The sequence below is a fragment of the Danio rerio genome, chromosome 3, assembly GCF_052040795.2.
Source record: "Danio rerio strain M-AB ecotype USA chromosome 3, GRCz13ab, whole genome shotgun sequence".
Lineage (NCBI taxonomy): Eukaryota > Metazoa > Chordata > Actinopteri > Cypriniformes > Danionidae > Danio > Danio rerio.
In genome coordinates, this window is record NC_141023.1 from 38,851,506 (window position 1) to 38,878,615 (window position 27,110).

At 35.9% G+C, this 27,110-nt stretch overlaps 2 protein-coding genes and 1 long non-coding RNA gene across 6 annotated transcripts in view; 1 reads left to right on the top strand and 2 right to left on the bottom strand.

Moving 5' to 3' along the window:
* Positions 1-20,945, bottom strand: nmt1a (N-myristoyltransferase 1a). 3 transcript variants are annotated; one of them, NM_001020480.1, is made up of 12 exons: positions 20,812-20,931; positions 15,473-15,575; positions 14,648-14,792; positions 12,571-12,689; positions 12,398-12,489; positions 12,143-12,259; positions 9,933-10,103; positions 6,442-6,550; positions 5,129-5,299; positions 4,832-4,999; positions 2,474-2,611; positions 1-542 (listed from the first exon to the last, which is right to left on the bottom strand). In NM_001020480.1, the coding sequence occupies exons 1-12, from the start codon at positions 20,919-20,921 to the stop codon at positions 522-524; spliced, it is 1,464 nt and encodes a 487-aa protein (NP_001018316.1). In that variant the 5' UTR covers positions 20,922-20,931; the 3' UTR covers positions 1-521. The 3 variants fall into 3 exon arrangements, 1 of the variants encoding a protein (NP_001018316.1); XR_015479531.1 differs by lacking the exons at positions 1-542; positions 2,474-2,611; positions 4,832-4,999; positions 5,129-5,299; positions 6,442-6,550 and adding an exon at positions 8,814-9,136 and having other exon boundaries at positions 9,496-10,103; positions 20,812-20,945; XR_015479532.1 differs by lacking the exons at positions 1-542; positions 2,474-2,611; positions 4,832-4,999; positions 5,129-5,299; positions 6,442-6,550 and adding an exon at positions 8,814-9,136 and having other exon boundaries at positions 9,352-10,103; positions 20,812-20,945.
* Positions 20,684-25,625, top strand: LOC141381252 (uncharacterized). 2 transcript variants are annotated; one of them, XR_015481099.1, is made up of 2 exons: positions 20,684-21,156; positions 25,205-25,625. It is a non-coding gene; the product is annotated as an uncharacterized LOC141381252 (long non-coding RNA). The 2 variants fall into 2 exon arrangements; XR_015481100.1 differs by having other exon boundaries at positions 20,684-21,000.
* The window catches only part of plcd3a (phospholipase C, delta 3a), a 44,938-nt gene continuing 39,174 nt past the window's right edge, over positions 21,347-27,110 (bottom strand). Inside the window, 1 exon segment of the mRNA NM_001099423.1 lies at positions 21,347-25,443. Coding sequence (NP_001092893.1) covers positions 25,313-25,443 — 131 coding nt within the window. The 3' untranslated portion in view covers positions 21,347-25,312.

The following is a 27,110-nucleotide window of genomic DNA, read 5'->3' on the forward strand; positions in this document are numbered from 1 at the left end:
ATGTCCACTTGGGATTTTTATTATCTCATTGGCTGTTTTACGTGTCTTTGATTGTTGCATGTTGTTTTTTCGAAAACACTGAGGAAATGTTTTTGCAAAAAGCACCTCCCATTGGATAGAGAGGGGGGAAAAAATCACGTTCATTGTTACATATGAGCATGTGTTTGTTTGTGTGCATCGTTTGTTGTTAACAATCATAACCGATTAAGGTTCCTCATCTCTGGTGATGGTAAATACAATGGCTTAAGGTCCATGCGCAGAGAGAGAAGAGAGAGAAAGTAAAAGAATGAGGGAGAGAGAGGGGGAAAAAAAAGAGAAGGAGAAGAGCACATCTTCTCTTTCTGGCAGCAGTAGTGCAGGTCCAAACAGGTCAGAGTTCAAACTTAAAAAATGGGCGGTGATTTCTATTCTCCTTCCTGAAGCAGGAAGTCCATCGGTAGCATCTGTCAGGCGGTCAGTGCGTGATGTCATAGATCAGCCTCGCTGTCATACGAGACGGAGCTTGTGGACGGTGGAACGGGTCACTGCAGAACCAATCCCACCTTTAAAAAATTTTAAAAAGAGGATTATAATAATATAATTCATACATTGTTTTTAAGAGCCTCTTAATATGTAATAAAAAAGATCTAATAGTTATAAAATAAGCCGCATATAAAAAAAAAAAACTAGATATATTTGAAGTTTTCTTCAGTTTAAGCTGATTGATCTCTTAAATGGCATGCATATGACATATTCTATGCCTTTTTGTAGTGTAGTGTAATGCATTCACATTGAAATGTTCTTTTTAATCTACAAATAATAAGTGTGCCTTATTAAACCATAAAAAATAGGTGAAGAATGTTCACGCACTCAACGCTCACAGCTTTGCTCAAGTAGAGGAAGGGGCGGAGCTATACTCAAAACAAAATGATGTTTGCTGTTTAATTGAACTTATTTAAATAGAGCTAAAATAACACACAAGAACAACTTAATTGTTTTATGTTTAATCCACATGCATTTGGGTAAGAAAGTAGACAAAATTAGCATTTATGCCTCGACCAATTACATTTTTAAATTCCTCCTTTCTCAGTAGCAGTTGATGGCCAGTAGACTGGATATTTAGAGTAGGGGTACCCCCTATGTTTTTAAGTGATTCCTTTATATAAATGGCAAATGTAAAATGTCAGATGCCTCTGTAATTGTATGCTTCAAATGAATTTTCCTTTCTGGGACAAATAACTAACTAACTAACTACCTAGCTAACTAACTAACTAACTAATTTGTATAAAACTAGTAAGTTAGCTTAATTCATTTATGTTGTCTCAACACAAATTGATTGTGTGGAACCCAGCATTTTTAACAGTGTATTTGGGGCTGAGGTTGAATTATTTTATTTTGGATTGTGCAATTACAATTGTCCAGCATGATTGATTATGCTGACTACCGATTATGAATGCAATTGTACTCATGACAGGTACTGTTTGGTAGACTGATCATTTATTTGACTAATTTGGAATATATTCTATTGGTTATATTATATTTAAAATGTTTTAAAAAATGTCTTGCTGAGAAATGGGTAAAAATCTAGTGTTTAAAAGCAGGGGTTCCCAAACTTTTCACCCTGTGACCCCCAAAATAACAATGCCAGTAACTCGCAGCTGCCAATATCCTCTGAAGTGGTAATAAATATACAAACTTTGCAAATGCAAAACACCTTACACATACAACTAGGCAGAAGTTTTATGTAAGTGCCGTAAAGGTGTCAGAAAGTTTACCCTGGTGCCATTAAATCAATCTGCTGCATCTGACTCTATTGCTGTGTCTTTAATCCAACATAATGAGAGCCCAGGGGTCACAGTCTAATAGAAAAAAAAAGTAGCATATTGACAAAATATGCTTATTATAATAGTTTCATAAAATCAATTGGATTTTATGCCCCCTTCATTATCCCCTGACCCAGACTTTGGGAACTACTGTTTTAAAGGATTTGGGAAAGTACAGTACAAGAATTTAAAATCACTTTATTTTGATGGTCCATTTGAGTACGAGTAGACAGTTTGGTTAATATCTGTTGATACTGCTCCTGCAACAGACATTTAACTGACTATAGGAAACTTTGCAAGTACATGTCAACTTACACTAACCCTAAGCCCAACCCTAACCTAACGGTCTACTTATATCTAATGAGAATTTAGTTGGCATGTAACTTAAATTCAACAAACGGACCATCAAAATAAAGTGTGACCCAATTAATTAGTATTCTGTGTCCTTGAGTCATTTAAAATGCCATTAAAAGCATTTTTCCTGATGAGACTTGGAATATATACTATTATTGTAGTGAACAACATTTTACTGGCTGCATTTCTAGATAAATAGATACTGTGGCGACCTAGTGTTTGAGTTTAGCTCCGTTAATGCAGATTTCATGTACAAGCCAACAAATCCTACCTAATTTTCATTCTGACAGACTAAAAAAACATAATTGTATTTGTACCTTTTCTGAACCCATGCTGGGACATTTCCAATTGTAGAGGTAATACTGCAGGTTTCCATCTCCAATGCCGAACTTGAGCTTCTCCAAAAATGTCTTGTTCTCCATTAAGTCCAGTGCATTAAAGACATCAAAACCTTTCTGCAAGAGAAAAGACAAAAAAAAAAAATGTCATAAACTATGCAGACAGTTTACTGCTCCAGAAGAACCTGCCCGTAACACATTTCAAATTACTACAGATGTTGGAAAATGTTAGACTTTAAAAACCACATCTCAAATCAGTACCAGAGCTATAGCTAAGTAAATGCATAAAAATGATTGTGTAAATAACGACAAATCTGAGTACTTATTAATTGTGCCAGAGCATGAAAATTATTTGCAGTTATAGCCAACAATATAGTCAATATGGGTTAAATGATTTAAATTAATAACTTAAAAGGTTAAAAAGATATTGTAAAAAAAAAAAAATATATATATATATATATATGACCGTTCGCATATGTCTTTAATATCAGGTCAGGGTGCACATTTACTACAGGTAATGCAACACTTGTTGAATTGCTGATTCTAAAGGCAGTATGTCATACTTAACTAGACATAAAAGAGAGGAAAGTCTGTCTGTTGCACTAATGTGTTTTTGGAATGTGTTTGTATAATTACTGTTGAATCACTGAAGCCCCGTAGAATGCTTTGACAATGTTTTTTACCATTGCTGTAGATCCAAATTATCTTCATTTGAGTTATGAAGATTAAAAAAGGTGTCAAAGAATTGAGTAATAAATATCTTTTAATTATTTTAGATATTTTAACTTTAAATATCTTCATGAATAAATATCTCCACTTATTTAAAAATGAAAAAAAACATGTGAATTGTTGGACACATCAGGACTTTTCACATTCTGACATAGCAAAATAACCTTAGGAAGTTCATACACTAGATGTATTTGAGACACAACTTGAATCACATTCATCAAGTCTCCTTCATTTTTGTATTGCAATTTGTAACTCAATTTCTTGAAAGATTTATAGACAAATGCAATTTTAAACAGTTATCGCCATCTACTGGTGGAAGAGGTGAAAATGTGTAAAAAAAAAATCCTATGACAATACAAGTGTCAAAAGACTTGTGTTCATACCAAAAATAAAGACTTTTCATCAAATAAAAAAAAGTTTAGGATTAGTTTTGTCTGATTACATCAAATGATGCATCTTTTGCATTTTTTATGGAGAATCTAAAAATAGGTAAATGATTATTTTTGAAATATGATCATTGTGACTCATTTTGCCAGATGAACTCCAACACACACACACGTTCCTATATCCTGGTTGGGACTTTCATAGACGTAATCTACTCTACAGGCTGTATAATATTTCCCCCTACCCTGAAACCCAACTCTCACAGAAAACATTTAGCATTTTGACAATTTCAAAATACTTAATTCTGTGTGATTTATGAGATGTTTTTGCATTAAGGTCCCATTTACACTTATACATTTTAGTTTTAAAACACATTTTGCACATTTTTGTAAAGTTCAGTCTTGCATCCTTTTCTTCTAAGTTCAGACTTTGCAAGATTGATTTGGAAAACAAACTCCTAAGGACACATCGGGTAAATCTTCAAAGAGAACAGTGTACTTTATAACGTCATTCGCATCATCTTGGCATCATCTTAATAAACTGATAACATGATATAAAGAACTGTCAATTTTCATTTTGATATTAGCAACTTAACAGACACCAAAAATGTTAAGGCATCGTGTAGCTAAATATGTATAAGCATCATCTTCACTGTATGAATATTTATAATAAAACGGAGCTTAATGTTTAACAAATACATCACGTTTAACAATTTTAGTGAGATCAGATCTAGCGGTAGGTGGTTGATGAGACGTCCGACGTGCACAGCTCTCACCTGGGGTTTTGTGCTCAAAGCACCTGCTGACTGCCTGTAGCTCAGATGCGCGCATACGTTGAAGAGCATTCCAGAGTGTGTGTGGTCACGTGATGTGCATTTTTAGTGGTGTAGTGTGGACGGAGAGCTGTTCAGAAATGCTAGGTGAATGTCAGTGTGGATTGGACGTGGATTGTTTTTATTCCAAAACGCTGTTTTAAAACTAAAACGTATTTGTGTAAACAGGGCCTCAATTTTGTTCCCCCAGTAGCACAAGTCTAAATGGGTTTGTGTGTGCATTCAGGTTTTACATAAAAAACAAGTACACACACACACACACACACACACACACACACACACACACACAAACACACACGCACACACACACGCACACACGCACACACGCACACACGCGCACACACACACACACACACACACACGCACAGATATGCACGCATTTAGTGACTGACCGACTTGGCGAGGATAAGAGCGTCTCCCATCAGGTCCACCAGTGGGGTGGTGGTGTGTACATTATAGAAGGAATATGCCGCCTTCAGACTGCGGTGCACAGGATGGTTCATGATGGTGGACGGCAGAGTGTAGAAACTCAGGATATCAGTCACCTTCCCATCTGTAGTCTGCAATGGATGACACAAACAGCCAGATGCTCATGACAAAGACTTTACACAAATGACCACATCATCCACTTTTACCTGCTAACAACACTATAATGTCAATATATGCAGATATATAAGGCAGTGTTGTACCTCCACTACATAGGTGTCAATGATGTTCTCCTGAGGGAGCAGCCAGTGTTGAACCTCCTCAGGGCTCATGACTGGAACCAGGTTGAACTGATTTAGGTATTCCTTCAGCAGGCGGTGAACCAGTGGGATGTCTTTTATGGTCATCGGCCTCAAACCTGCAGTCTTGGGAGCCTAAAGGAAAGAAATGAGCATTAAGGGATTATTAAGGGAAACAGGCTGGCACACACACACCAGGGCTGAACAAGCATCTATATCGCAAAGTGTGTATCTGTAATAGTTGCATCTCAGGATTAGATTATTTATTAAAGATTAAAACAAAGATATTATTAAATACGAGTTTTTGATTATTTATAAATGATGACCATGTTATTATTCATTTGATTGTTCACATTCTGTACCTGAATACTTTTAAGGTCCGTGCACACCGGGAAGCTTTTTCCGTTGACGTTTAACGCCTTGTGACTAAATAAAGGGCACCAATGTGATCATGCACATCAATGCGCAAAATGACAGACGTAAAAGCGTCATTTTTTTAAGAAACTCCTTATGCTCGTTTTTTTCCTTCTCCACTAATCAGATTGGCTCTTTTGATCACGGAGCTGCTGAAGCTACAGTAAACAGCACTTGGAGGCGCTCAAGCACAACACTGTCAATGTGAGCGCATTTTGAAAAAGATGCCCAGAGGCAATATGAACGTGGAGCTGCTTATTGCACTGGTGAACAATAATCCTTTCTTCATCGCTAGAGCTGCTACTTCAACCATCCAGGCTTGTTCGAATCGCCAGTAACTTTAACAACAAGAGTTTCAACTTTCTGACTTCTTCTTCTGTATTACAAGCGAGTTTTAGAGGCTTAAAGTTGTGTAGCGCCATCTGTCATCAAAGAGTGATTCTGCATTCTCTTCTGCTCAATGGCAGTAAAAATCGATCGGGTTTGAATCTGGAAAAATGTCTCGAAAAACGCAGACAATAAACGCAAAGGAAAAGCGTCCCATTGTGTACGAGCATTCAGACACCCAAGAAAACCCCAAAGCACTGTTTATTTTTTATTTTTGATGGTAATTTATTATATTTTATTAAGATGCACGTGCATAGAACACAACTTAATAATCACAGTCAATCTAAATGAATGAAATCTTTCCAAATAGAGCTATTTAAATCATCTGATGAAATGATATTCATATCGCAATATATATCGTGGCAAAAGAAAAACCGCAAAGCAGATTTTTCCAATATTGTGCAGTCCTAACATATACACACACACACATACACACACACACACACACACACACACACACCCACCCACACACCCACCTCTGGCAGCCGGTAGAGCTTCATGGTGCGTTGCATAGTCATGTTGCGACTAAGGTGAGAAAACTTCACCTCAATCAGCTTTCGTGGGTTCAAAGAACGGTGCCAGTATCTACCAAATAAACACAAACAAACTCATTAGTACAAAAAATGATGTAAAGTTCAAATTTCAATTATGCATTAATATACATTACAACCGCCCAGGGGCATTGCTAGACATAAAGCTCTACTAAGGCACAGCATCCCCCTAAGAAGATCAATAAACAAATAAATAAATATATATATATATAATTATAAATAAATAGCAGTACTAATGTTATTATACAATTATGATTCTAAATAAATTACTGAAATGAATCCTGAATGTAACCGGAAAACAATCTAAAGACGCAACTGGAGTGATGCTAAGATAATTTAAGAAATCTTTTGCATTAATATTAATTTTATTAGAATGAAATGATATAGACAATTCAATAGAATACAATAAAAGATGTTTTATAGAATTATCTGTTGTGTGTTGTCTTAGACCCAACTTAAGGCCGAGAATTAGGTTTATTAAGTCTGTCCTCTCTGACTTCATCCCTCCTTTCTGCTTCATACCAAAAAATATATCAGGAGCCATGCAGTATGAATAAGATCACAATCATATTATTTTAACTTTATTTTGTCGACTTTCGAATCTCACTGCGTGCCGGTTTCACAAAGCACGAGCGGCACTGCAATTTTTTTTTAGCGTGCATGTTCACAACCGAACCTGGAGTAGAGCAGCACGTCAGCGTCAAGCAGAAGCAGTGTGCGTGAGCCACACGGGTATGTTTTTTTTTTTTTTCTGTGCACATGCTCAGTTTGCTTTTTGATTTAACTACATTGCTTTCATCAGCGTTGGTTTGGTTGCACATAGAGAATGATGTCTTTATTCTGGGATTACCACTCTTAATAAATACACTTGCATATAAAGTAAATCGTATTTCAAAGCATTTACTGGGGCACTGGCGATTTTTACTGGGGCACGTGCCCCAGTAAATGGGGTCTAGCGACACCCCCGCAACAGCATATATTAAAGTTAACAGAAGTACATAAATGGGAGTCATGTGACAATCAGAGTATTTTTGTGGAAACTGTCAAACAAATGTAGAAATTGTCCATGAATATAAAATGTAAAAGAACAGCATTCATTTTGTAATATTTTCTCTTTCCTTTTTAAAGTAAAAAAATCCAAAATTGTAAGCAATAGCATTTATACTACTACAGTAATATGTGCCTAAACCTCAGAAAAATCTCAGATACAAATACTTTAGAGGAAGGAGAAGAGGAAGCTGCATGAATAATTGCTAAAATCTCAATTCCAATCCCTGTGTAATCTTATTCCTAAATGATCCTGATCTGCACCAGTCTATTAAATGAATCTGACAAAAACAATTATCACAAACAAATATGAGTTTGATCTTGTGAAGGCATTTCACATGAAAGGTCATGAAACAGTTTCAGCCTGAAGTAAATCAGACAGCACTGAAGTAATTTTCTGGTTTAAAATGATTTAAAATGATCACCTGGATAGTCTTTTGATAGTCTGAAATAAACAATGATTAATTACATTATGACATAAATAGCTGTCATAAAAACACTCAATAATAATAATAATAGCAATAATAATAATAATGACTATGAACAAATATGTAAATACAAGTAAATATTGATTTCAATCATACATAAAATTAAGGCTTTAAAAATTGATAAGAGATGTACTGTAAGGAAAATTCTCAGCTAAATTTAGAAAATTCTTGTTATGACAGCACAGTAAGGCTATTGAAAGCAGAAGGAACAAAAACTACATAGAAATGTCTATGACTATTTAAGCAGACTATTTAAGCTATTTTGAACTTTGACCATGTTGTGTGCAAGCTAATTGATGATGTGCTCTGCTGGACTAGCACTTTGCTTGCAATAGCAACAAACCATTGAAACCAACGAGTTTCATAGCACATTGATTTTTGCGGTCAGTGTAAAAGCCGCTTCAGAACACACGGTCAAGCAGTGAACACACATGGAGGGAGAGTGAAACAAGAGCAAACAAATACTCATTTATTTTTATTAGTATTTTTTTTTATCATCATCATTAGTATTAGTAGTAGTAGTAGTAGTAGAAAATAGATTGCCAGAACTTACCTATAATAAATGTTACAAACATTATTATTGTATTTACCAGGGTTTCTGCAGGTTTCATCAAGTCAAATTTAAGATTTTTTAAAACTCTTTTAAGACCAAAAAGAATGAAATTTTTTACTTTTGCAGGATTAAAATTCCTTCTAATGGCCTGGTATTATCATGAGAAATTGTGTTATCGTTTTTTTTTACATCCTGATTATGGAATTTAATTTGGAATATTTGCTGTAAAGGAATGTCTAACAGCTGCTGTGATTGGTATCTCTTTGCAATAAAAAACTTAAGTCTAAAAAATAAGGTTTTATTAAGATGTATTGCTGCTGATTGAATGGATGTCGGCCCAATTGAGTATCTTTACTTGGACAAAACAAAATTAAGATCAATTTTAAATTATTTAAGACCTACAACACAATACTTCAGTGACTTTAACGCTTTTTAAGGCCTAAAATTTAGTGTAACATCTAGTGGACACCCTGTATTTTCTCAGCTACTTAGAATTGTGGGTAAGTGGTGTTTTTTTTTCAAGTGGTGCTCGCTGCAGAGCCATTTGAGGAGAGCTGAGCTCCAGCGAGGGGGAGCTTAAGCTTGAGCTCCACCTTTTTTGCACTTCTTCTACGAGTGATGTCACTGGGGGTAGGGTTAGGGGTGGGGTTGGTGTACGCATTAAAACAGCTTACAGGAGGAGGAGCGACAGCTCATGCTCCCACTTGCTGGAGCTCAGCTCTCCTCAAATGGCTCTGCAGCGAGCACCCTCTCTTTTTTTTCATCAAGTTGAAGTCCACATGAACCAGAAGCTGCGACTGTTTTTATTTTATTTTTTCAACATTGTGGCGCAGTTCCCAGAGAAACTGAATATTAAATGAGCAAACTGTGGACGTGGCTTGTTTTTTCTACTGGAAGCTGAATGGATGGAGTAAAGTAGGCATTTCATTTAGAAAGATAGGTTAATGGGTTTTAGAAGAGTTATTACAACCTAACAGATTCCTCCTGCTAGCCTGATTATTTTCAAAACTAATAGCTGGAGGGGCGTGGCTAAGTATGTTAACCATACCCAATGCCTCAGACTGACATAATCTGAGAATTTAACTGAAAGAAAAAATGAGGAAGTGCATTTTCAGATTACTATTTTAGATTACAAGGGTAAACAAATTTTTTCCTCTTAATGATATGCACAGATGAACTGTTCACCACAAAACTAGCAATAAAAGTTAGAAAAATAAATATGGTTATTTTTAATTGCAGTTGCACTTCAAAGAGGCTAGAATCATCTGCCACTCTCTAAGCACTAAAGTACCTGTAACATTACGTGAAGCAGCGGTTGTGTGTCTTACCTACAGGTGCCCACTGGTTTGGGCAGTACCACCCCAGCAGTGTACACAGCCTGAAAGATGCCCTCCAAGTTGACCCGTCTGGTGATCTCCCTGATGAGCACCGGAGCCACTCGTTTCGCACGGAGTTTCTTATGCACACACAGAAAGTTAATCTCCACCATCTTCTTTTCTCTAGGAGGGTCAAACAGCAGACGTGGGTCAAATGAAAACAATAATAATAATAAATAAACAAATTAAAACAAGACAAGTGTTAGACATACGAATCAAACTATAAACATATACGAGTAAACAAGTGCATTACATTCTACTCAGCACAATATGAAATAAAACTGGATTATGAATTAAAAACTTTACAAATAAATGATATAACCAAGCAAAATGATCTGTGGATTTTCTGATCATTACTCTTACATATAGCAGTTGTTATTACTGGCAAAATATTAAAGGCATAGTTTACCCAAAAATAAAACATTCATTCTGTAATTATTTCCTTTACCTTTACTTGTTTTAGACCTTTCTGAGTTTATGAGTTTTCTGTTAAACACAAACTAAGATATTATGAAGAATGCTGGAAGCTAGTCACCATTGATTTCCATTGTATTTCCTTTTCCTACTATGGATGTTAATAGTTACTAGTTTTCAGCTTTCTTTATAATATCTTTAGAGTCCAATAAATGAAAGAAACTCATAAAGATTTGAAACCAACTAAGGGTGAGTAATTTAAATTTTTTTGGGTAACTATTCCTTTAAGATTTACCACAAACATGCCAGTGACTGTGACTGGTTGCAAAAAGGATTGATGCACAGCAAAGAGGCTTTGGAGAAACACAACAGTGGTGATGTAAATCAATTATTCAGTTATTTGTGCAGCCCAATTAGAGATGCCTTCTAATGCCACATTTTCAAGATCTCAAATTATAAACTTCAAGTCAATCACCTGCAATAGTGAGTAAAACAGGCAATTCTGTTCATGTAAATACGCAGAAATGAAGCTAAATTTTAACTCAGATTTGGTTTAAACTTTGCCTTTTGGTGCTGGATCGCATGTCTGGATCCAGAATAATAATGCGCTCACTATTTATTTACTGAAAACTTTTATGATTTTCTTAATTCTGTTGAACACAAGTAAAGATATTTTGAAGAAAGCTGAAAACCTGTCACTATTTACTACTATAGTAAGAAAAAAATGAATAGAATGAAGGTTACCAGTTTTCAGCTTTCTTCAAAATATATTCATTTGTGTACAACAAAAAAAACTGTAAAATAAAAAACTGGTTTGTGACAAGAGCGAGTAAATTATGACATATGTTTGGGATTAACTACAAACTACAATCAAAAACTACAAATGTTAATCCTTAAACTTTTTATTAAACTAATAATAAGTAATTAAGCACAAAATAATAGTTTAACTAGTCTTGCAAAATCTGATTTTTTTTATTGATGCACCATCATCTATTTTGCACAGACACATACTCATTATACCTATGCTGAATGAATACCTATGCACATGCAATGTACATGTTCAATGCAACTGTCACTAAAGTGCCAAATTTAGCAATCAAATGCAGTTCCAGGAAGAAAAAGATGTTAAAATGCTGATTTCAGTGTATGGCTGCAACAATGAATCGATTAAATCGATTAAAATTGATTACTGAACATGATGCTGTCATGTATATCTGCACTGCAAAAAACTTTTCTTGGTAATTTCGTCTCATTTCCAGTCCAAATATCTAAAAAAAAAATGTCTTAAATTAAGAACAGACAAGATAAATGGCATTAGAAAATTAAGTGATGTTTAAAACTTTAGTTTGAGATTTTATTTCATTAAGATTATTTTTCTGACCCCATTGACAAATGATTTTGCTTGATTTAAGCAAACAATGACTTAACTTTCTTTTTTTTCTGAAAACAAGATATAATTTCTTATGCTAATTCATGTGTCTGAAATGTATCCAATTTAAAAATATTTAGATATTTGGATTGAAAACAGGACAAAACCACTTAATTTTTTTATTATAATCATTATTATAACAGCTTAGGGATGAGCTTTTTTAAATAAAGGGTTGGAAATGAATTCTTTTCTTCTTTTGTTTTTTATCCGGTTCAACGAAAAATAATCGACAGATTAATCGATTATTAAAGTAGTCGTTATTTGCAGTCCTATTTCAGTTGCTTTAAACTGGTATGTAGATCCACTTATGACTGCTTACATGTCATAGATGCGGATGTTGGCTGGAATGGCACTGATGAATCCAACTAGCTTCTGATTAGAGTTCACTCTCACTCCACAATGCCACTGAGGCAACCAGCCTGGAGGACGCAGAGCCCTGTAACAAACACAATTCAGAGGAACTGAGAGGAGGACAAACTAAAAAAATAGTATGCCATTCAAAAACAAGGCAAAAAAAACAAGAATAGATCACTTTGATCAAGGTTTTTATAACAAATCTGTTGAACATTCATACCAGAGCAGAAATTCAGGAGAGTAATCAAAGCGAAACATGTTGTCGTCATCCTCCACGTAGTTCTCGTTCAGGAGTGTGTATAGCTCTTTCAGCTTTAAAGAAAACAAACAGCAGTTTTAACAACTGTTTCCAGTTGTATATTTGTATGTATAAGATAGTGAGACATGCTGTACCACTGCAGCGTTTCCTAGGTCGAGAGTGTCCCAGGTAAAGCCTTGCGGGAGGCTGTAGGGCTCCTCTCGAATGTTATCTTTATCTGGCTCAATACAACCATGTGATGTCACAGTCTCACCTACAAACAAACAAACAGACAGACAGAATCAAGTTATGTTTCATCTACAGATAACAATGCAGTATAAACAACAGGGTTGTAAATGAACACAAAATTCACAGTTGGGTATACATCACATTTGCTTAATTATGTTTGAAAGTTTTATTCAATTTCGGTACGGTTTGGGAGATGAAAAGCTAAACGTATAATTGGTTGAGATGTTTAATTGTTATTAATTAGGGATATAACGATTCATTGTTAGTCGGTTGACAATCAATTAAAATGTGACGATTCAAACCAGAAGAAATGTTGAATGAATGGCAATACATTTTTTGAAAGGTGGTGCTGTTTAAAGGTGCAAACTTGCTTTATCAGCGGTGAGCAAGAGGAGGGGCGGCTGAGTAAAATGACAGCGGTGAAGTGTGCCAGACAAAACAAATACTGTAAAATGACGTTTACTTAAACTAACAGAAGAGCGAATATGATGCACATAAACCATCAGCACAGCGAAAAACTACTCTCACAGATGCCTATACGCGAAAAAAAAACTATTAATAAGCCAAACCACACGGACCGGATGATTAGCAGCTCCGCTAGCTTCTGAGGGGTGCTACAGAGATCACACGGTGCATCAATGTTTTCATAGCGAAGCTGTGAAGATGTTTTTCAGAATGAAAGAGAAGGTTGTTCTGGTACAGAACCAGGTATTGGATTATTTTTACCCTCTCTTTTTCAAATTAATACATGCATTTTTTTATAATTTGCTTATTATTATTGAATATTTAAAAATGTTCAAGATTATCTCTTTTAAAGTCCATCACACTGATACTAATTAATTACACAAGTATTATTATTTGCCTTCATAATCATATTTAACTCCTGTCTCCATCCTACTATATAATTAGTCATTTTATAATCAGAATTGTATGCCAGTGGCCAGACCCTTGGATCAGCGGACCAAATGACCACCTCTGTACACTCTGCTCTGTGGTATAGAAAAGGCTTTCCTCTTCACACCAGCCATCTCAGTCCCCAGTGAGTGTTCTCATCAGCAGGGGACACAGTAAATGCGCAAAGACCTCAGCTTATGCCAGAAAACATAGAAATGCTTATATTTCTTTTTAAAAAATTTAAAAATCCCAGCAGAGTCACAGTTTTAGTTTGTTCATATTAATGATCCTTCAAAAATAACAAAATTGTTGAAAACAAAAACAGAAGTTCTCAAATAAATAAAGTAATTCTCAAATCAATTAAACAAAATATGTGAAAGTGCGAAAGTAAACTCTCTTTATATGTAATATGAAAATATATTTCAAAAATAGTGATTGGTCATATGGATAAATCGGATTTTTTCAGTAATTTAAAACTAAGTTTCAAGCTATTTTTAAAAACATTGCAGCGTGGATAAAAAGTTGTCAGAAAATACTCACACTGACTGCCACAAAGTCTACAAAAGAGCATTTAAGTCTAGTGGTGTCACTTTCCATGTTTGTTTGTTTGACAACATTTTTCATTGATAATGGTGGGCTGTGATGTCAAGCAATGTTAAATGATTATTCACATGAGAGGCTCTGGTGTGATCACAGTTTTTGTCATTATATTGTGAAAACAACTTAAAATCACATCATTTCAGCCACAAACAAGAGTCAGCAGTAGCCAAAGTTAAAGCTAAGTGATGTGCTCAAAGCGTGTTCATAGTAGGAACTCAAATTTTAATTATGTTTGCTGTACATTTAAAAAAAAAGGACTGCATTCTTTACATTAACTTTTCTATATAAATACATGTGCCATTATACCCCTATAAAACAATCCTAAAAAAAATATAAAGCAAGCCGGTTGTTGGTGATATTACTTGATAACATGCATACAGGTGGCCATATAGTCCTAATGTTTTGGTAGTCAAGCAGTCAAATGCGCAAATTAACTGAACATGTAACACATAATGCCACAAAAATAATGCAAATGTAAATGATCAATACCAAGTTTGGGAACAGGCTGAGTGTCCCAGAACTGATAACTGCGACGTGTGGCCTCCTCCATGGTTTTAGCTGGACCCTGTCCCACCGAGAACAGCTCAATGGCCTTCTGGATCTCCTGTAACTTATCAGCTGGGAGAGAGTTTACCTGATAAACACAAAAAGACATAATTTTACTCTTATGAAAAGGACTGTGAATGTACCATGGAGCAATGATAGTATCACACTGAGGTATTTATAAAGTAACCCAAGATAAATTGATGTTTGAGGTACTTCCTAGTCTTATAAATTGCTCATACGAGTAGATCATGCAACTGGGACAGTGCTTAAATTTAACATTTCCTGTCTAAAACACACTCCACCAATTTTTTAAAATATTGTTTATTTGAAAAGTAAATGGCGTCGTTGAAAATCTCAGACCGCACAGAGTAAAAAACAAACAATGATATAATTATTGAAGAAAATAAAACACACTGCTATATTTCTGCAAGTGTACCATGTTTAGTGTTTCAATTCATATTGAACAGTCATGTTGCACACGACAGACTTATGCCAATAATTATAGATGTGGCCATTAGTATTAAAATAATTTGACGTAGATACATGAAAAATTTAAAACTGAAAGATTACATGAAATGTTTTGATTATATATTGATGAAGTTTTAAAAGCTACAGGTAACTTGGCATCATAAAATGATATTCCACAAACAAACAAACAAACAAACAAACAAACATAAATATGGATTTTGATATCTGGCAGAGACAACAGTTAACAGTCATATTAAATTATCATTGATATTAACGATATATTATGACATTAAAACTCACTTTGGCCAGAGGATCCTGAGCGGCATCTTTTGCTCCAGACTTGTCCTTGTTCTTTTTCTTCTGTTTCTTTTTCTTCTTCTTGGCACCTGTGTCGCCCTTCTCCCTGTGGATCATATGAACTCAGCTGACATGGACGGATATAATGAGAGGTTTATGTCCACTCAGCACTGTCTGCAGCTGATGCAGATGAAAAGCTCAATAGAGCATCACTGTGTTTGATACAGCCAGCAGTATATTAGGAGAACCTCTTGCTACCATACAACAACACCTAGATGCTGGATTTTTGTAATATATAATAAACATGAGAGTAAAAATTGCCATCACAATAATATTCTTTTTTTTTATGGAAAAAAAGCATTTGCGGGTGTATACAAATAGTGTTACAAGTTGGTAGTTAACTTATTTTGTTATTTCTAAGCAATGCATGAGAATGTGATTTACTAAATCAAAACAAAATACCTTTAAATAATTAAGCGAAAGATCGAACAGTGCTGTCATTCTCAATGGCACTGCGACAACAGAACAAACACTGTGCCTCGAGCAAAACAGTTAGAGGCTATTTGATGGATTTACTGAACAACAATATGATATTAAGAGATATACAAAAAAAAAAATAATAATAATAAAATACATATATATATATATATATATATATATATATATATATATACATATCTATATATATATATATATATATATATATATATATATATATATATATATATATATATATATATATATATATATATATATATATAGCAGCTTATTATAACAGACTTTTCAGCAATTCAGAGTGCCGTTGCTTGAAGTAAATAAACTCCATCTCTGCAAGAGCTGAGTTTGAATTGCCTCTAACACGATTTTGAAAATGGAACATGGTCCAAAGACCTTCCATTTGTAATGAGAATGCTTCATAAATCGTTTTCAAGAGAGGCATTTCAAAATAGAGGTTTCTCTGTGGTTTGTGACAAAGTTACAGGCCATGTAAATTCTATTTTGACATTTCTAACATATAAAAAGGAATTTCAGAACGAACAAAGAGAAACAGTCTTGAGGTTTTTTAAATTATGGAAAATTCCAAAAAAATTAGGACCTCCAGTCATCATTCACTCAACCTAGGCCTGGGCGAAAATGGCAAAAATGAAATCTCAATAATTATTTTCCATATTGAATGTAAACGATATATATTGTGATACAAATTGTTAATGCTTCAAGATTTAAAAGAGTATCCAACAATTACTGAAGACACAAAAATGAGAGGGTCGATTAAATGCCATAACATTTTTATCGTCGATGAATTATCGGTGACCGAAAATTCAGTACATGTCTAATATCAAAACACTTTTAGATTGCCATTGTAGCACATTTCTGCTGTGTGATTGGCTCACAGATCAATATTGAGTAAAAAAAAGTCCTGAGCTTATTAGTGTTATTGACATTAATTTTATCGCAATTCAATTTAAAATTGTTTATCAACCCAGCCCTAACTAATTCCAAACTGGCATCAACATGCGTTTTGCACAAACAAAGGATTTCAATAGAATCCAAAATGATTTGGTTACCAACATTCCTCAAAATTATCTTTTTTTTCCACAGAAGATTTTAAGGGTGCTTTCAAACCTTTGGATAGATTATTTTGTTCCAAAACAGAGACTGAAGTTGTTACAGTGTTGCACTTTGCTCATGTTGGTGTGGTTCGATTTCACACTGCGAAGTTTCTAAATGGACCAAAATAGCTAAAACAAGTCACTTGCAAGTAAACTCTCCTTACATTGGTCAGAGTTTCACTGTGTATTTTGGGGAGTCCCGCTCGGCTGTCATGCATCCTTATTTTAATTTATGGGGATAATGAGAAATAAGACATTAGAAGTGAAGAGCTGCACTTACAATTTAAATGGTGACAGTCACCCACAGACATCGTCAGACCGACGTCAGACCAATCTCAGACCGATTGGTTTGGCACGTATCTGAGCACGATTGCTGGCTTCACATATGCCAAACAAACCGCGCTAACTTGGGAAACGCGCCAGGTTCTGAAACAAGTCTAGATGTGAAAGCACCCTGAATGACATGAGGGTGAGTACATGATGAAAGGTGCCACTGAATGCACTGATACAATGCGTTACATTGTTCTTTAATATGTAAATAGAAGGTAGGTGCCTTAGGTAGGAATAACAAATTTCCCAGACATGGTTTTACAGGACCATTTCTGACCCTAGAAATTGGCCCCAATATGACAAGAACAGTTTTGACTATATTTGGAAAGATCATGAAAATGAATGAACTGTGCTCTAACTCTCCATCAGTAACTTTTAAATACACATGTGGAAAATAATTATACTAAAGTTATTCATACTTCTGAGTGAATCTTGCATGACAAATTAAGTAGATGACTAGCTTAATGACAATAGTTTAAACGACAATAGTTTAAACTGAAGTTATAGAGAGGTTTATTTTAGCTAGAAGTAGTGAGAGCCTTCTTTATGCAACAAGAAAAGCATAGCTTGCTCCTGAGTTGTGTTGAAGAGGAAACACAGGCTAAATTACAATTATATTCGACAAAAGGGACCAATAGTATTGTATTTTTATGCTTCAATGTATATGAAAACACAGGAAGGAATTAATATTGCCATCTGCTTAAACAGATGAGTTTCCTAAAGTGTATTGCGGTCCTTTCACTCCAGAGAAATCACAGCAAGAGCTGAGTGATATGACACAATGCATAAGCTTGCATTAAATACTTAATGCTCAGCAGTTTACATGTGTTTGTTGCTTCATTACAAGCATATGTTGCAAATTTCCCAATACACATGACACATTTAATAGACCTTATGTGTCTTCGGGGTGGAACTAAATTAATTTACAATCCGTATATCCTGCATTTTCATCCTGACTCATTGTGAACTGCATAACAAAACAGATATTCCTTAAAGCCTGTTCCCTTTTTAAAGTAAAATTGACACTTACATAGCAAGTATAATACAAGCTTATAATTGTAATCTCAATACGAAACCTTATGACCAATGAAATGCTGCTGGGGCAAGCATATTACCTTATTGACCCTGAGTGGATTGTCAGTGTTTTGTTCCAGTTGGCATGTTTTTTCTTCCCTCACAGGAATATTACAATCACAGGATTTACATTTGTATGAGAAAATGAGGATGATGTTTGAGGCTCACGGTATGTCATTTCCATGTACTTATTATTCAGCGTCACCTAGGTATATCCAGGTTTTCGTTGTACGGCAACTTTAAAAGCACTATTTTTAGAGTAAACTAAATCTGGTTTAATTAAACCTGTTAACTCAGTTTTTATATTAGAAACAAATATTCGTTCTGGAAAAACTGAAGGTTCCGCTGAATCTGAGATTCAAAATTACAGAAAATCTAATGACTGAAATATGCATCATTTTTTCACAGTAGCTCATTATGCAATTTAATTCACACTAGAACTACACGAGAGTCGAGCTGCAATGGGACGACTTACAAAGAGTCGCACAACTAATCCTATTAATGTCCATGGAGGAAGAGAGGTGACTGCCACAGCTACATTTGTTAATGGGGGACAGATGGTCCATCACATGACCTGCAGAAAAAGCATGTTTTGTATGTTCGAGAGGATGTGGACTATTGCACAAAGATGCCGAATAAACTAGCACCCCTGTGACTATTGCCTTAACAGCCACGTATACCTGTTAAAAGAGCAATAAGTGTGAGCTGCAAAGCAGGATGTTTTATAACATAATGGGCAATTTATTGTAGATTTAAATGATTGATGTAAATTATGACTGAGGAGGTTTGTTTTTCAGCTAACAATGTTGAGACGTCAGAAACAAGTTATTAAGATTTCACTGCATCTAAAGTTTGATGTTAATATAGAGAAAAACACTTAAAAATATTTGATTTAAAAAGAAGAAAATTATTACTTTTATTTGATGCCCAAAAATTAGCCTGCAATGTACAACCAAACAATGTATAACACGTTTCTTTTATTGCAATTAAATATGCAGAAATTTACTAATATTTCCATAACAAAAATCTGAAATCTAATTATAAATATATATATATATATATATATATATATATATATATATATATATATATATATATATATATATATATATATATATATATATAAACTTAATAAAAATACTGTTAGAATTTTTAGACAGTAAAAATCTTTGTTTTTAAGAAAATGTTTTTAAGACATATCATATTTATTCTACAGACCAGTTGTGACATTTAAAGCTATTTTGGATGGTTTTGCTACACTAATCGGAAAGAAGACAAAATATATTAAAACAAAACAGAACCTAAAACTCACTGGAGAGTAAAATATAATGGTTTTGCCTGCAGTAGCATTGCTGAAAGAGGCATCTGTATTACAAAATCCCTCATAGCGTTCACAAGGTCTTATGTTTATTCAGTATCCTATTTGGTCTCGATGCACTTTCAATTGTACCTCATAAGACAACAAACCGATCAAAGACTTAATTTAAATACCAATGAATTAAACTACAATGCATGTGTAATGAAAAATATCATCAATATAACACCAGAAACCCCAGATTATTTAAATTAAGCGCATAATGACTGAACGGATAGCGTTACGTGATCTTCGGCACACATCACTTCACTATAACTCAATATCTCACTACTTCTTGTGTCTGATTCATTCGAGAATGTTCCTGTACACGACCTTGAGCAACTGCATAAGATTTATTAACGCACGTAATTTTTATTCTGTTTTGTTTATTTGTTTGAGCAGATGAGCTGTTTGCTACTGAAAGAGAAACTCCTTCACTGAACACGCCTGGATGTTGGGAAACCATGAACCTTTAATAAAAAAGTTTAACGATGCTACTAGCAGCCGTCAGGCTAACTAAATCACGCCAAGCCAAGGGTTAGTGACAGTAAATCCATTTTACATGATAATACCTAGTGGTGATAAAGGCCTGCAGGATTATGTTTGAACGCAATTTTTAGAGGCGATCTATACATATTGTACAGTTTATAAATGGCAGCTTTGAATATAACAGTTTATTCGTTTTTATGCACGAAATTTTGAGTAGGCTGTTTATACACCTCATACAAATGCCAAAGATCCTATGAAACCTGGCTATACCGAACCGTCCTCATGCATGATTGACGGCGCCTGGCCCAATCGTGTTCGAGAACCGTCTGTCAATAAAGGCAGTGAACCAATAGCGTTGGACCAGGAGGCGGGCCGACATGCTGTACGCGTGCCTCAGCTTGGCCGAACAAGGGCCCTGTCTTTTCGTAACGTGAGGAGGACTAATTTACATTTGAGAGCTAACAATAAAATACATGCACGCTCACCCGTCATCGGAGTGATGCTCTTCATTTTCACAATTGCTGCAGTGTCCATGATCCTCTTCTACCTCCTCTTCTTTCTCTGGCAGCGGTGCTGTCTCATTCTCATCCGCCATGTTTAACCAGGAAGTGAGGATCTCGCCCTGCGCTCTCACACCCCGCAAAACCATTGGTGGACTGCCGCAAAGCCCGACGGTATGCGTAGTTTATAGCAATGAGCCCCAAGTAACCCAACTCAGTCACTCGATTTCGGCTTTTCACCCTCTTTTATCAGGGGTCACCAAAGAGGAATGAACGCCAGGAGCAAGAACCAGTTGTGTACATTTTACCCTAACATAAATGCGGATGGGTGTAAGTTAGCTGTTAGCACAAATAAGGAGTGGAACTATCGGTTTTCATTTAACGTTAATTTCGTTTTCATTAACTGTTTTCGTTTTCATTGTCTGTCTAACGTTATATGTCTGTCAGTCTGTCTTTCTATGTCTGTCTATCGACATCTATCTGTTTGTCAATTTTAACAGTGCACAATTGTAAACCTTACTGTAAATTCGGTTGTCTTTTTAATGTCTATTTCTACAACAAAGATGCAACATTTTAGCAGTAAATAAAACACACATTTGGTACAATTAGCTTTGCACATTTATAAAACGTAGGCATGCTTTTAAAAGGCACTACATCTTTGCAATACCAATAAAAACAATTAAAAAGCACAATCAGGATTAATTCACAGATTTCCACATTTTTAAAACTACCCAAGCAAAAAGAAATCAAATGAATTAGTTTTTTTTTCTTAAGAGGTAATGTTGTCTGCTGCTGATAATACAAAGTAAATACTAAACATTGAGTCAATTAATTTACTGATTATCTATTTCAAAATAGTCTAGAAAAATTGTGTTTTCCTAAAAAATAAATTCACATTCACACACACATATACAGTACTGTATGAACAACAAGACATTAAGATCAAAAGATGATCTGGTTTCTACTAAGAAACTGAACATTTACAATTAAACTTGTTTGTAGAGAAACAGTTAATATCATATTATAACATTTAATTAAATATTATAGCCTAGTACAAAATACAGATCTTTATTATCTGAACCATGAGTTACCATAATTTAACAAACCTGCCATTAAATGACGTATAGAATGGCAAGTGCTATAGTTGCCTCTAAATCATCAAATTAGCACTAGACAAATATAATTTGACCAGTTTTGGAGATCTTAGGATAACGGACTTTGCTAATGCTTGTAATGCATTGTTAATGCTGTAGTTTAATGATAAACCCTTCTGTTTTTTCAACCACTGTTAAACACAGACTTCATAATTGGATGTTGTTATTTAAAGTATCTAGCTAAATTACTTTATAGAATAATCTGATTATTCTGCTGAGTTACTGATGTTGTTTAAATCAATGAAAACATACTTGCATACAAAAATAAACCAGTCATGACCCTTACTAAACAATCCTGACACTTTCCAAGCTTTCAATGTCTCCTCAAAATCTCTTTTTTTAATTTTTGTCAAATAATAATTAAGTATATGAACTCACAAAATGACAAAAGACTAATTTCTGTGTTCACATAAGTCTTAACACTACTTTAAGGCACGTTTACACTAGTGTGTTCTCATTTTAAAACCGTGTACAGCCTAAAACGCATGATGCATGATTACTGACGCTCATTAGGCATGCGCATAACTTTGCCAGCATTCAGACTTGCAGTCTACCGGTGGTGTAATGGTCAGAAGGGGTTGTGAACTGAAGTAACAGTACGCTATAGTGTTGTTTAAGGATAAAATGTGGCTAACTGCAAACAAAATAAAAGTATGTGTGTGCTGTGCACACACATACATGTACATGATTAAAATATTTACATATAGATTAACATTTAGATAGAATTATAAATATATATAAATAAACACTTTCTATACTTGTATATTCACATACATGGATGTGTGTATTTATACACAATAAATATACACAATATACAATTATGTAAAGGCAAACTTTACAAAAACAAGCAAAGTTTTGTGGAATTTGTGGAAAAAAAGTTACTGTTTTGAACAATGTCTTTCTTTGATCTTTATGACCAAAATGACAAAATATTTTAAGGTTTTCACTGCCAAAAGAAAAAAAACACGAGAATGTAAGCGTACCTGCGTGTCTGTTGACATCACATGCTGAAGCTTTAATTCAGTGAATACTGCATACTTTTAATAATCCAGAGTTTAAGTCAAATTCAAAAATGTTCTGTAGCTATGTTTCCTTCCACCTATTTTTATGCGCATCTTGGAGATGCTCATAAAAAATGGTTGATGAAACCACCATGAAGCGCATAAATTTTGAAAGTGCACATAAAAAACATATGCACGTAACTGAGTAGGATAAACTTTTTATTTAACAGAGAAAAGATGTATGAAAATTCCAGTATGCGCATAAAAAATAAATTTATATAATAAATAAATAATGTGATTTTGTTATAAGAGATCATGTGATGATAAAAATGTGTGTGAATGAACAAACTAGCAGCCTAAGCACATTGTAAACCATCTGAAATGTTGTTTTGGTTATTCTAAAATGCCTTAACCATCTTATGCTCCGTTCACACCAGACGCGGAACGCGCGTCAAGCGCTAGTGATTTACATGTTAAGTGAATGCAAACGCACGAATAGACATCCTGCGGGGCGATATGTGTGGATTCGTGCCACGATTAGCGCCTTATGCGCGAATTGAGGTGCATTCAGCTCTGTGAGCTCATAAACCCCTCCAGAAACTGAACCTGGATGACGGAGGCTTTCAGCAGTGCTTTTGACTGAGCCAAGCCCAGTTTGATGACTTGTTGTTGGTGTCGCCTGGAAGATTTCCCCCGGGACACCCTCAATAGGTTCTACTCGAGCAATTCGCGCAAAACGCGCAACTCAATGCGTATCGCACCGCAGGATGTTTGTTCGCGCGTTTGCATTGATTTAACATGTAAATCACTCGCGCTTGACGCGCGTTCCGCATCTAATGTGAACGCAGCATGAGTGTTAATACATTATTAATGACCTGCAGAATCAAGAGTGTCTGTGCTCTGCGTCTGACACCTTCAAAGTTCAGTCGTTTATTAGATTAAGAAAAGATTGACGCAGTTTCTTGGATCACAGCAAATTCTGTTTTTACTGTTGATATTTGGCGCCAGTTGACGATTTTGTTCGCTTTGATTCGTGGAAACGCTGCTTTATTCGCACATCTTTTATGTGATAATTCAGTTTTGCGCATAAAGTTCATTCGCATTTTTGGATGGAAACAGCTATTGTCACCAAGCTATCCTCACAATAACAGACGTGTGTGCACTGATCCATGAATGTCTCAGAAAGTTATACTTTTACTTATGAACACTGTCATCAATATAAACATCGCAGCTTTTTTATCCACTCAGACTTGTTTTCAGGTGGGCTGATAAAGATTGCTGCATACTCGACTTCCAGAAATCATGTATATTTAATTAGATGACAATTGAGGATCTGTTAAAGTGTTTCCAGAAAAGTGTGCCATAGGCATCAGATATTAATGCCCCATTCACATGGGGCTTCAGCGTCAACGCTTGAGGTGTTTGAGGTTGGGGCTGACACGAACGTCATAGCAGTGTCAGGCTATGAAATTAGTCAGCAATCGGCTACTGCCTAAGCGGGTGTATTTGCATACAGCGATCTGATTGGCTGACGCTTCCGTTGGCGCTTGAAAATTTGAGAGAGTCCCAACTTTTGCAGCGAGCAACGCCACTGAAGCGGCGCAGATGGATCCACAATGCAGTTCAGCAATGCCTGATTTAAAGTGAATGGGAAGCGTTGAAGCTGACGCCCCGTGTGAATTTGGTGTTAGCCAAAGCTCTGTGGGTGTTGCTTGGCGTGACGTCTTAGGCTGAGACTATTCAAAGACTAACTGTGGACAGCCATGCTTCCCTTTTTAAAAGTCTGCATTTTGGCACATCTATATTAAAATGCAACACCCATATTTTAAAACCAAATTTTCAGCTTTTTAAAAATGTTCAGTTTTGGTGGTTGAAGATGCCAGAGTAGTGTACACAACTGGCATAACTGCTACAAAACCTTTAAAACAAAAACACACCTGTGTAAACAGTGCCTAATTCAACTAAAATATAAATTAATCATAAAATATAATTTTGTAAGAAATCAAGGCTTAAAATCTCTCTCCTAGAAAACAGATTCTACGAGCAACGCTGACCTGTAACTTAGAACAACACTGACTTCATAACATATCTCACTTGCAGTATAGCTTATTAGACGTTCTGCTCTGCAGACAGCAGCACAAATGAACAATAAAAGCAAAATGCACTTTGAATCTCAGGTCTACACTTGACTTCTGTATCACCCATTGTCCATGTTTTTTCCAGGTGGTCTCACTGTGAAGAGTTCCAGCACCTCGAGAGCCCGGCTCAGGGGCTTTTCCTTCGGTAAGGTACTTGCGGAAAGAAACCTTTCCAGAAATCATGACAAAATCATCAGGCCTTGCCTATCCTCTCAGAAACGGTTTTAATATGAACTCCTCGCCGTACCACCTTGACATGGATGAAGAGGGTGGCAGGAGAAAGAGTGGAGCCGTCAGCTTTCAGCAGGTGGACGTGACGATAACCTGAAAAATATCATGGAAGAAACATGTAGTTAAGTAATATGTGCCTTACAAAAATTAACCATGGATTTTTTTTTTTTTTTTTAAATAGAAGTAATCATGGTTTTTGAGTTAACTATGGTTTAACTACATAATCCATGTAGTGTTTTTAAGGGGTACCAAATAAATCACAATTTAAAACTTGACATATTTAGTTTTTTCACAACAGTTTACTTCAGAATTCCTGATTTTCTTTCAGCATTTTTCCATACAAATGAAAAGGATTCATTCAAATGCATGCCTCTTAAGCCTGGTTTATACTTCTGCATGAAGTGACCGGCGTAAACCCACGATGCAGGCAACGTGCGTAGCTGTGCATTTATACTTCTGCGCGCTGTCTCTGTTGGCCTGCATTAACACTTCCAAAATGCTAGTGGGCAGAGAGGTGTTAATGTTCCTCTGTGACGAGTTTCTTCGCTGCTGTTTTGTTCTTTCTGAACGCTTCCGAATGTACAAGTGGCTCAAACTCGCTCATTTTGAGGCAGGAACTGGCGGACGTGCAACAACTTTAACTATGAGGTAAACACAAAACAAAACTTTTCATCCGGAGCTCCTTCACGGGACTCCACACTTGTAAACAATCGCTCCATCAGGCTCGCACCATTCACGCGGCTCTCGGTCCCGCCCAGACTCGTCAGTGCTACCAAGCTGACCAATCACAGAGCTTGCGCTACGCGTCGTTGCGACGTGTAGTTAAATTTTTTAAAAGGTACACGTCAGCAAAGCCGACGGCCACGGCGAAGGACTATGCGTCAGCGCCGTAGCATACGCCGGCGTTTGACGCAGAAGTTTAAATCAGCCTTTACTGATCTCTTAAGCCTGGTTTATACTTCTGCGTCAAGTGACCGGTGTAACCCACGGCGCATACAACGCCCGTAGCTGTGCATTTATACTTCTGTGCGCTGTCTCTGTTAGTCTGCAGTAACACTTTTGAAACGCTAGATGGCAGTGAGATGTAAATGTTCCTCTGTGTCGAGTTTCTTCGCTGCTGTTTTGCTTTTCCTGAACACTTTCTGGATGTACAAGTGGCTCAAACTCGCTCATTTTGAAGCAGGAACCGGCGGACGTGCAACTATGAGGTAAACACAAAACAAAACTTTCCATCCGGAGCTCCTTCACGGGACTCCACACTTGTAAACAATCACTCCATTGGGCTCGCGCCATTCACGCGGCTCTCGGTCCCGCCCAGACTCGTCAGCGCTACCAAGCCGACCAATCACAGAGCTTGCGCTATGCGTCGTTGCGACGTGTAGTTACATTTTTTGAGAGGTGCACGTCCGTGACGCCGACGGCCATGGCGAAGGGCTATGTCAGCGCCGTAGCATACGCGTGCGCTTGACGACGAAGTATACATCAGCCTTAAGTCATCTGTAAACTATTCTTAGAATCCACAAACAAACAAAAGGAGCTCCAAGGGTAATTAATGTATAAGTGCTCTTCTGATAATGGATTCTTTTTGGTATGCCAAAAAAGGCTTTCGAAAAATGGCTATTATATTAAAAGCTTTTGTGAGCAGCTATGCATTTTGGTAAGCTTGCCTTCATCAGGGTAATGAGTTGGCTACTGAACTTTTTTTTATTTATTTTCCTGTCTTGGACAGTACCTTGGACTGATTCTTTTTTGTAAACTAT

Excerpts from the sequence above, each read along its gene's own strand:
- nmt1a (NM_001020480.1), bottom strand. The coding sequence starts at position 20,921 with ATGGCGGATGAGAATGAGACAGCACCGCTGCCAGAGAAAGAAGAGGAG. Across the intron at positions 5,300-6,441 it reads AGCTCTACCGGCTGCCAGAG|GCTCCCAAGACTGCAGGTTT; the intron begins GTGGGTGTGTGG and ends TCTTTCCTTTAG. Across the intron at positions 2,612-4,831 it reads CTCTTATCCTCGCCAAGTCG|AAAGGTTTTGATGTCTTTAA; the intron begins GTCAGTCACTAA and ends TTTCTCTTGCAG.